This window comes from Barbus barbus (assembly GCF_936440315.1).
Source record: "Barbus barbus genome assembly, chromosome: 35".
Classification (NCBI taxonomy): domain Eukaryota; kingdom Metazoa; phylum Chordata; class Actinopteri; order Cypriniformes; family Cyprinidae; genus Barbus; species Barbus barbus.
In genome coordinates this window covers 26,523,623-26,535,275 of record NC_136763.1, presented here as the reverse complement: position 1 = coordinate 26,535,275, position 11,653 = coordinate 26,523,623, and the positions used below count along the sequence as shown (strand labels likewise).

General features: G+C 38.6%; 1 protein-coding gene across 3 annotated transcripts in view; it reads left to right on the top strand.

Moving 5' to 3' along the window:
• Positions 1–2,456: 2,456 nt before the first annotated feature.
• The window catches only part of LOC306854971 (engulfment and cell motility protein 2), a gene marked incomplete at its 5' end in the record, with an annotated part of 56,084 nt that continues 46,887 nt past the window's right edge, over positions 2,457–11,653 (top strand). Inside the window, 8 exons of one of the 3 annotated variants that reach the window (XM_079393321.1) lie at positions 2,457–2,615; positions 3,968–4,059; positions 4,349–4,389; positions 5,832–5,904; positions 6,219–6,269; positions 6,387–6,577; positions 7,122–7,221; positions 8,693–8,838. In XM_079393321.1, the coding sequence (XP_079249447.1) occupies positions 3,973–4,059; positions 4,349–4,389; positions 5,832–5,904; positions 6,219–6,269; positions 6,387–6,577; positions 7,122–7,221; positions 8,693–8,838 (689 nt within the window). Of the gene's footprint in view, positions 2,616–3,967; positions 4,060–4,348; positions 4,390–5,831; positions 5,905–6,218; positions 6,270–6,386; positions 6,578–7,121; positions 7,222–8,692; positions 8,845–11,653 lie in introns of those variants that run through there. The other 2 variants (XM_079393320.1, XM_079393322.1) reach the window with 2 other exon arrangements.

The window sequence follows — 11,653 nt, the reverse complement described above, 5'->3', positions numbered from 1 at the left end:
GAGCTAGTTGTACTTGCTCTTGGTGAATGCAGGATATTGGTGATGATGGGAAAGCATCTGTCTGGTGTCATTTTAGAGCTTGATGACTCAGTCTTCTTTTGTTTTCATTATTTGGAGAGCAGTGACAAAAAAAAACAACAACAAAAAAACCTTTTTGTGTCCCACTGAAGAAAGTCACAGGTTTGGAATGATGTGATGCTGAAGAAATGATGATAGAATTATCACATTTTTGAATGAGCTATTACTCTTAAGATTATTAACTGTTTTGGCAGCCGAACCTTTTTCATCTCTTCAATTTTAAGCTAGTATTTCAGTCATATTTGCATGTTCACAGTTTTCTGATGTTGATTAAGGGTAATATGACATGCAGGTGAAAAAATGTAATATTTTATTTGGATTGTTTTTATTGTTTTGCTAGCTTACAAACCCCAGTTTGGGACACCCTGCATTAACAAATATCCAGAAATATATTCAACAATTTTTAGTTCATAACAATTCAGAGTTTTATAAGAAATGATCTTAATGCACAGTTGAAATTCTGATGTTCAGTGTTTTAAGAGTGTGTGCTGCTTGCAATTCCAAGGTCATGGGTTCAACTCCCAGAGAAATCCTGAATAGAAATGTTATAATGCATTCTCTTCTGCGGCGTCGTGAAGATGCTGGAGGAAACGGATGCCAAGTCCAGCACAGGACTTATATGTACAAGCGTAGATGTTACATTCAATGGTTTCCATGACAACAGAGAAATGCTGAAGCTGTATCCATAACAACTGCGTGCAGGACAAAAGGCTATAAAAACAATGAAGATCTAGAGGTGATATAAGAGAACATTAAACATGTTCAGCTGGTCTACGCTCAGAAAACTGCTGCACTGTCATGAGATCATCCTACAAACCCAACGTCATGTATGTATCTGTGTATGATGACTACATATTCAGTTAAATGTAGGGTACGATGGGGCTAAAGGCAGGCCGGGGTCAAAGGTGCCTTGGATATTATGTTCCTCTTGAACACTAGATGGCTCAAAAACGTGGCGTAGCACTTTCCAAAGCATCTGCTTTTCAAGATTCAGGTGTATATTTGTCTAATTCTTGATGCGCTCGCACGCAGCAGCACAAAGTTGATTCTGTGCTTACTTGATCTAATATTTTATGTTTTAAAAAATGTTGTAGATTTAAATAGCAAATGAGAATCGCTAAAATTAAAGTGTATATTTTGAGACAAAGGTTTCTTAACGATTTTCAGTTTTGTTTAAAATTATTAAGCAACAGTTTTTAAATAAAGAAAGAATATGTAAAAGTGTGGTATTTGGGGTAAAAAGTGCCCCTGCTGTTGGGGCTAAAGGCACAGTAATTAATATGATAATTAATATATCGCTGACTTTTCCATTTGTTGACATGACATAGAGTCAGATGGTAAATATATATTATGTTGGGTGTCATATTAGAGATAATCACCATGTTTTGAATGAAACCATCATATTTAAATACATGATATTAATAATATCATATGATAAAATATAATTTGTTGTTACTACTGTAAATATATATTCAATTATTATGGGATCGCCTTCAATGCGTTCAGAATATTTACTTTTTAAATATGATTTTGTTTCTGTATTTTAAAATATATATTTTTTTTATATGAACATATTTTAATGACAGTATATTTACTGAACAAGAAATAATTATTTTATTTTCCAAAATAAATTTGCTAAAGTGATTGTTTTGAACACGTATTAACTTAGACATTATAGAAAAAATAAACAAATGTTTAGCTGAAGTATTTGTATCAATACCGTGTGCCTTTTTACCCCGTGTGTGGAGTAAAAGGTCCCCCTTGCCAGATTTTTAAACAAAATAAACAACTTGTATGATTTATTTTAATACATTAATGTTAAATACAAGCATATCTATTTTTCTGCAATTATGCATTTTAGTTGCAGGGAATAGCACATTGTTTTCTTAAGCTGTGCCTTTAGATCTGAGGTGCCCTATACGTTACAGAGTGATTGAAACAGGACTCCTCACACATGCACCCCAAAATGCCATTTTACCTCCTATATGAGAGATCTGATGTGTTTGTTGATGTGTCTCCTCTCTGCTGTGGTTTATATCTGATTCACTGGCTTTATACAGTGATTGAACTACTTTCATCATTTACATGATAACTGATACTTAATGCTCTGTAGGTAAACGTTTGTATTTTTATATTTAACTCACTACTCATTCTTCACATGGCATATTTTTTAATCTTAGCAGTGAGTCACTATTAACATTAGTGCTGATACTCGAGTTAACCAGTCATAACTAGATCTAGTCCTGGAGTGATGCTGATGCTGCTGCTGCAGTGAATCATAGGGCGGGGCTTGATCGCGTCGGTCACTGCAGCTCGAGCGCTGATTGGCTGGTGTGATGTGTGGGCGGGATCAGACGGATTAAAGCGATCTCTGATTCTCTGTACTGGATTATATTATATAGCGCGGATCCCCGATCAGTTTTATAACAGATCAGAATGAAGAAGAGTGTGGTGGTGCTGGTGATGAAGTAAACTCCGCCCTTCAGCCTCCATCTGAACAGCAGCTCACACCATCGCTGTTTCATCGCTCGTCTTGGGTAAGAACATCGCGCTGATGAAAACGACACATCACATCATAAACACGATCTACACACTCAGATGCTGCATGACAGCGGTGTCTCAGTTAGATGCGAGCCATTTGCGTGCATTTCAGCAGTCGATTCTGTGCGGATTTCTCGTTTTGACGTTTTGTGAAAGATGCATTGATTGCGGAGTTAAACGCGTGTAATCGCGACTAATAGCGGTGCGATTTTAATTCGTATCGTATCGACGCCCATTATCCGATCTGAACACTTTAAGAAACGTTCGTGTGTGTCACTGGCATTGTGTGTCATTTAAACGTCACATTCAATCTTTAATCGATACTTGACACGATCTGGATCTGTGTTGAACTGAACTCATCTACATGACACCATCAGATTCAGTATACGGTGCATTGATATCTACAAGAATAAATCAATAATAAAACACACACACTCACTGTACTAGTCAGGTTAGTTTGACAGAAACATGCTCAGAATCCTGTCTGTTTAGGGACTATGGTAATTTGGTAATATAACTCAGATGTTGAGTCAAGAATTCAAATACCACGTTACCAGTGGATGCAATAATGAAGAACATAAAGTAGACTGGATGCTATTTTCAGCTATATTTCGCTACTAGCAGTTTATCTCAAATGTTTCTCCTAAAAGTACTCACCTGAGCGAATAGTTGAAAGCAAATGCATGTCTTTGTTTCTGTCATTCAATGATTTATTCGACTGCTGTCTGACAGTCACTATCAAATCATTGCTGTCTGAGAAACAAAGACATTCTTTTACTAGAGTCTTACAGTTAAACTGGCTTGAGAGATTCATAAACCATATGCAAACTGATATGCATATTTTCCTTGGCAGTTAAAAGCTAAATGTTTTTCTGTCGGTTAAAACATTAAATCAACATATTGAGCTGAAATACAAGTGCTCTTTCTGTAATTATAATCCTTTTTTTGACACACCTGCAATTAAAAATGAAATTAAATTTTGTCAGCTCATGAAAAAAAGTGTTTGAATAAAGATAGATAAAGATTCATCTTTGCTGTAAGAAAACACGTCAAAGCCATTGACTGCTGGAGCGAGTGTGTGGCATACTGATACGAGCAGCGTTCACACTGACAGCGATTCACAGCCACAGAGCCACCCGAAGTCATTCAGTTTCTGTGAGACTCGGCGACCGCTGGAGAAGTGACAGATATGCAAATAAGCAGGGAACTGATGCATTGACTACCAATGGGCTAGCAGAGAGCGACAGCCACTAGAAAACAACCGCACACTGACTCTTGTGCCGTGCAAATATATTGTAAATGTGTGGTTTCTGATATTTGAGCTGATGGCTTGTGTTTTCCCCGTCAGGGCCAATGCCTGCCATGCCGCCTCCGTCAGACATCGTGAAGGTGGCCATCGAGTGGCCCGGTGCAAATGCTCAACTCATTGAATTTGACCAGGTACTGTTTACTAGTGTTACTAACACACATGGTGTTGAACTGGCGCCCTGCTGAGATTTTTTCTCCTCTCACAGCACATACTTACGAAAATGTGTCATGGTGATATTTTACATTAATATACTGTTGCACACGCAGATACTGATATAGAATAAATGACTGAGAGATTGAATGACATTTATTTGTGTTTATAGGTAAAAATAGTAACTGTGATTGCTGTAGCATTTGAGGAGAAACTATGTGCAGTTGGAGATTCACAGGACAGAGTGTGTAATGTGTGTGTGTGTTGCAGAAGAAGCCGCTGGCGTCCATCATTAGGGAAGTGTGTGATGGGTAAGTCTGTCTCTACACTGAATTCACCCTGGCATCCATCTGAACACACCTGAAGCCAAGACCGATGAGCCGACCTGACCTCAACTCTCTTTATAACTCGTCTTATTTCACTCATTGTGCACTGCCTCCATCTTCTGGGACATCACTCAGTGACTAGATTTGCATACTCATGAAATTATTTTGTGTCCCAGTAATGGTTTATATTATACAAATATATTATATAAATATTATTTAATATGACCGAGTTAAATCAGCTAGAAAAAGCTCTTTAAGTTAATGTTTCACAGGTTATCACATTTTAAGGTATGGTTTATATTTTAGTAAGAATGTTGTAATGAATACGTTTATAATGCAGTAAATGAATGAAGCTTAATCTCAAATGATTATTTTCTCTGTTTATTTGTAACTTGACTGTACACAAATCAGATCAGATGATTCATAACACATGAAGGAATCGGTGTAAAAACGCTTTCAGAAACAGTCAAACTAATATAAGAACTTAGCTGACAAATGGACTTGTGTGACACACGTCCTGTTCATCGTAAAGCAGTCCTGCCCTCAGATAGATGTGCAAGTATGTGAAGCGTTCTGTTCATTTTACTTCAGAAATCACAATGATAAGAAAACCCATTTCCATCACGGAATAAAAGAGGCATTTGTGACTAAAATTATGAGACAAAAAGTAAAATTGTATTTTTTTTATATCAGAGATGTTTTTTCTCTGAATTTATATCTTGCAACTCTATTTTTTTTGTTTCTTCCACAAACTAAACAATAAAAAAGGTCAGTTTATAGTTAAGCTTATAAATAATTAATATGAGTTTTACATATAATATCAGTGATACAAAAAAAAATGGACCCCAATAAAACCAGTTTATTTAGATGTTACCATTTTTTTTGTACACATTATTCATACAATTCCCAGAAAAAAAAAAAAAAAAACATCTACGTTGTGATATAAACCAATACCGGGATAAAAAAAATGGCACTCAAAAATATTCTAAGAGGAAATTGCATAATTCTGAGAAAAAGCAAAAGAAGAGTCAGAATTTTGAGCTTTCTTATTTTTTTTTTCATTCTGTGGCTTCCAATGATCTTCCAGACACTGTTATCCGGTTTATGCAAAATCATCAAGCACATTGTTCTCTAATGATTGTTTATATAAAACTAAATCCCAGCTTTTGAATGTCAATTGTGATGTCAATTTAAACAATAAATATACTTAACATGACTGTAATTTCTTAATGGTTGAATGTGCGTTTAAATAAATCTTCTAACTCTGTCCGATAATGTGCTTTTTAAGACTTTTCACATCTTTAGAGTTGATTTTCTCTCAAGGGTGATTATTATATCTCATCATTAGAAAGCCGAGCCGTCTGTAGTACTTCAGTCTATGTGGGTTTCATGAACGGCTCATGCTGTGAGTGTTGTGTTTGTTGTAGATGGTCTCTGTCGGGTTCAGAGCAGTTCGCTCTGCGTTACGCTGACGGGCCACAGCTCTACATCACTGAACAGGTCAGACTCTCACTCAGAGATCCTCATGAACCCGAGCTCCACTGATACTCGTCTTTAATAACCAGCACAGATTATGTTTATGCTTTAGTGTCTGATATGCAGAACTGACTTTTGATCATTGTTTATTTTCACATTGGTGACTACAACAATAAAAACATTACATGCTTTCTCAATATTTATATCATATAAATATTATAACTGGGGAAGGTTTTTTGGCTGTGTTCATGAAGCCAGATCTACTGTATACAGACACACAAAGCTCTAGTGAGGTGTTGCGGTTGTTTGATTGATCTCCATGTGTCTGTGTGTTTCAGAGCCGCGGTGAAATGAAAAACGGCACTATCCTCAGACTGGCCATCTCTCCTGTAAGTCCGACCGCAATCACAAAACTCTGCTGGATTGAGATGAAGATCAGCAGTGTAGACTCGCTGTAGGCCTGATGCTAACCAGCCTAACTGGTGTGTGGTGTTTTGTGGTGTTAGATGCGAGCGGCTCGACAGCTGCTGGAGCGCATCCAGTCTCATGGGATTGATGCACGTCTGGAGGCTCTGAAAGAGCTGGCCAAACTCTCTGCTGACCCCACGTTCGCCACAGAGTTCATCAACATGGAAGGCCTGGCGACGCTGGCACGGCTGGTGGAGAGCGGCACGCAGTACGAGTCCTACACACAGTTGTGAGGGGTTTGCGACTGTCCATATTTGACTTGATTGAGGCTCAGCTCATACGTAACAGGCTAATCCCAAAAATACTACAGCACTTGCCTCCTGATGAATATGTACACTACCTACCGTTCACAAGTTTGTGGGCACTAAGAGTGTTTTTTGAAAGAAGTCTCTTCTGCTCACCAAAGCTCAAAGATCAAAAATATAGTAAAAACAGTCATATTGAATTTAAATTAAGCGTTTTCTATGTGAATTTATTGTAAAATGTCACTTATTCCTGTGAATCAAAGCTGAATTTTCAGCATCATTACTCCATTACTTGTTTACATATCTAATTGAAGCGAAATTAAAAAAAAACAAATCCTTTCTTTATTGTTTAAAATTTTGCTTGTAGTTATTTTTAACCTTATAGAGGACATGTAAAAAGTATAAATTTGGGACCCGTGGCATATGTTGCACACCCTGTTTTGGCAGCACTGTAATCTGTTGCAGGCGGTGTTTTTCAGACACGTGTGTTGGGATGCTGCTGTAGTGATTTGTCTTTTATGTCTGCAGTTTTGGAGAGATGTTGGCTTTCACTCTCACAGCGTTTCTGGAGCTCATGGATCATGGCATCGTGTCCTGGGATCTGATTTCTGTGTCCTTTATCAAACAGGCAAGTAATACACATTTAACAGGTCTGTCTCTTTCTAAAGTAGCCTTTCTCAACCGCTTTGATAAAAAAAAAACTACTTTTACTGGAATTCAATCTTGAAAATGGGAAACTTGTCTTGTATGTGTTTTTCTTCAGTACATGCATTATTTCAGGATTTAATTGAATACAGTCAGTGTTTTAATTGAGCTTTTGCATTGGTAAAAGTATTTTCTAGATGATTGTCTGATGCATAATGGGGGTTCAGGGATAAGTGCTGCTACTGTAGTTAAAGTTCACAATCACTGCATGTAATTTGAATCCAGTTTAATAAGTCAGTTCAACTAATAATTTGCATATACACTGTCATTCAAATTTGGGGTCAGTACAAAAATTTTATAGCCATTAGCACTTTTATTCAGCAAGGATGCACTAATTGATCAGATGTGCCAGTAAAGACATTTATAATGTTACAGTTAGATTTATATTTCAAATAAATACTATCCTTTTGAAATTTCTATTCATCTGTGAATCCTGAAAAATAAAATGTATCACAGTTTCCACAAAAAATATTGTGCAGCACAACTGTTTTCAAAATTAATAATAATCAGAAATGTTCTTGAGCAGCAAATTAGCATATTAGAATGATTTCTGAAGAATCATGTGACACTGAAGACTGGAGTAATGAAGTTGAAAATTCAGCTTTGATCACAGAAATCAGTTTTAATTAGCGCTGCTGTTCAAACGATTAATCGCGAGTAATCGCATCCAAAATAAAAGTTTTTTTTACATAATATATGTGTGTGTACTGTGCATATTTATTATGTATATATAAATACACACACATGCAGCTGTTTTGTATGTGAATATTGTATCTGTTAACATTAGTGCTGTCAAACGATTAATCGCGATTAATCACATTCAAAATAAAAGTTTTTGTTTACATAATACATGTACTGTGTATATTTGGTATGTATGTGTGTATATATAAATACACACACATGCATGTATATATTTCAGAAAAAATCTGTTTATATATTAAATATATTTATATATAATATAAATTATATTAATATAAATGTATACATGTAAATATTTTCTAAATATATACTGCATGTGTGTATATACATATATATATACACACATACATACCAAATATACACAGTACATGTATTATGTAAACAAAAACTTTTATTTTGAATGTGATTAATCGCGATTAATCGTTTGACAGCACTAATGTTAACAGATACAATATTCACATACAAAACAGCTGTTTTACATTCTATTAATATTTCACTATTTTCAATGTATTTTTGATCAAATAAATGCAACTGTGGTGAGCAGAAGACACTAATCTTTCAAAAAAAAAAAAAATCTTACTTACCCCAAAAGGAAATTAATTTGTTGTCAGTGTTCAATTAGATTATCTGGAAGATTGCAGCTGATGTGGTGAATGATGATGTCAGTGATGTGATTGACGTGTGGTGTGTGACAGATTGCGGGATACGTGAACCAGCCCATGGTGGATGTGTCCATTCTGCAGCGCTCACTGGCCATCCTGGAGAGCATGGTGCTGAACAGCCACAGCCTGTACCAGCGGGTGGCGCAGGAGACCACTGTGGCGCAGCTCATCGCACACCTGCAAGTGTGAGCACATACACGCACACACGCACACACTCACCGCAGCGCAGGTCACATGCCTCTCTCCTGCACGCACACACACGCACTCACGAACTGACAGGAGGACGGGGCTACGTCTGTGACTGGACACCTAGAGTAAAAAAGGGGTCATGAAATGCAGTTTCAGACTTTCAGATTAGTTTCTCAAAGTTAGTTTATATATCCAATATTGATAAATTATAATATTCCATCCTCATTTTCATTTTGTGAAAAGGACTCAATTTGAAATGGTTCTTTCTGAAACGGAAGTAAACGGCCACTGCTATGATTGGCTAACCTCATCACATCGCATCCACGCTCTGTTTTATAGCATGTCGTGTGTTTTGATACTTGAGATGGCAAGCACTGTGTGAGCCGTGCCCGAGACAGAAGAAAAACGTCTGCAACAGTCTGTTTCAGCATTGTAATTGCTTTTGCTTGCTTAATTAACTTTTAGCATATTGTTTTAAAAGTGCTTTTATTACTTCTCATACTGTATGTTGGTATGAACTGAATTTATTAGCAGCACTCATACATTGATACACTTTGTGTCTTAATCGTGTTAAATGTACTGGCTGCATTGCCTCTGAGGACAAAATGCATGGCACTGCCGTATCTTTCAATAAAAGATGTTTAAAAGTGACAGCATGTATAATAATAATAATTCAGGAAACAGTGAGTTGTAAAGTTGCTCAGGAGTGTCATTAAAAATAAACTTCAGCCATGCATTTATAATGCTAGGAAGGCCATGCAAAGATTTCGGAGGTGCAGTTTCTTTACATCCACTGACAGAAAAATCTGCATTATATGTTCCCTGTTTGTGGTCTGAGGACTTTTGTTATCCTTACGACTATCAACCCTGGCTTTATTGTAGTGAAAGTGTAGTAGCCATGACTTTTTGGCATATTGATTGCCATTTGTATAACCACATTTCCACTACAGATACTATAGTTAAATCTATGGTTAGTGTAGCAAAATCATTGTTCATTTTCAAAAGGGATACTTCCTGTTTGCTGTTCTGTTTGTAGTCTTTCTTGTAATTTTGATCAGGTGGGAGAGAGTTGGGTATAATTGTCACACCTGGATTGAGAGGCATACACAGGAAGAACGATTCAGAGCTTCTTTATAAATACAAACTGAAGGAGGACTTCAAATTGAAAGTTTAAAACTGCAACATAACTATAGCTCATCAAACTAAAGAGTAACGGTCCTTAACTTGATCCTTTTCTGGGAGATCCAGCAAAGAGGCAGGAGACACAGAGTCATGGAGATCCTGAGTGGTAAGTAGAAGCTTGAGGAAAGGTATGTAACCTTGAGACCAGCCGACGAGGAACTGAGGTGAGTAGCCTGATATAGTGCCAAGGTAAGTGGAAACAGGTGTTCGTAATCAGTAATCTGGTGATTATGACCGGGTGTAGGTGGCTGGTGAATCTGTGACAGTACCCCCTGCCCCACGGGCGTCTCCTGGTGTTGTGGCACGACGGGCATCGGCATAGTCCTTTTGTCTCCGTACTGCCAGCTGGAGATGGACATGTGCTGAGTCCCATACCCTCTCGCTCTCACAGGACCAGTAGTCAACCGCAGGGACTTCTGAAGGCTCACCAGTCCAGGGAAAGAGTGGCGGTTGAAATCCGAGCACGCACTGAAACTGTGTTAGTCCTGTCGTTTCTTATCGCAACAAGTTCGGAGCGTACTCGGCCCAGGGAAGATACTGGCTCCAGCTGTCCTAGTGTTCGTGACAGTAGGCTCGGAGATACCGCCCGATCTGCTGGACCTTTCGTTCGGTCTGGCCGTTGGTTTGACGGTGATAACCTGAGGAAAGGCTGACAGACACTCTGAGCAGACGGAAGAAACCACGCCAGACCCTGTATATGAACTGCGGCCCTCTATCCGGAACAATATCTTCTGGGAGACCAAAGTTTAATGCTGGAAGACATGCTGGAAGAGAGCTTTGGCTGCCTCTAAGGCAGTGGGTAATCCACGTAAGGGGATTAGTTTGCAAGCCTTGGAGAATCTAGCCACGATGACAAATATGGTAGTGAATCCATTGGAAGCTGGAAGATCAGGGGCGAAATCGATTCGGATATGGGACCAGGGTCGATGTGGAATCGATAGGAGAACTAGCCCTCCGGTAAGCAGCGTGGAGTAGATGTGATGGCGCAGACCGAACAACCTCTGATGTAACGGGCGACATCTCGAGCCATGCTGGGCCACCAGTATCTGTTCCGGAGGAGCGAGAGGGTTCGTTGGCTGCCTGGGTGACCGGATCCCGGAGAAGTGTGGATGTAGTCCAGAAGGATGAGACGTAGAGTGGGTAGGTACATACTGTCTCCCTTCTGGACCTCCCAGCGGAGCGGGTTCTGTCAGAGTTGTGGCACGAATTTGATCATTCACATCCCACATAATAGGACATGCGAACACTGTGGGCGAGACAATGGGTTCTGGGTTTTCAGGCGATGGATCTGGTTGTTGAAGATGGGATAGAGCATCTGCTTTGAGGTTTTTATGACCAGGGCAGTAGGTGACAGTGAATTTGAAGCGTGTGAAGAATAAGGCTCATCTGGCTTGTTGTGGATTAAGGCGCTTTGCTTCACGAAGGTATTGAAGATTTTTATGATTGGTTATTACTTCGAAGGGGTATTGAGCCCCTTCCAACCAGTGCCGGCACTCTTCCAGCGTGAGTTTGATGGCCAGTAACTCGCGATTTCCGATGTCATAATTTTGCTCCTCCGGGGACATCTTTTTGGAGAAGTATGCGCATGGATGGAGTACTGGTGGTTCACCCTTCCATTGAGAC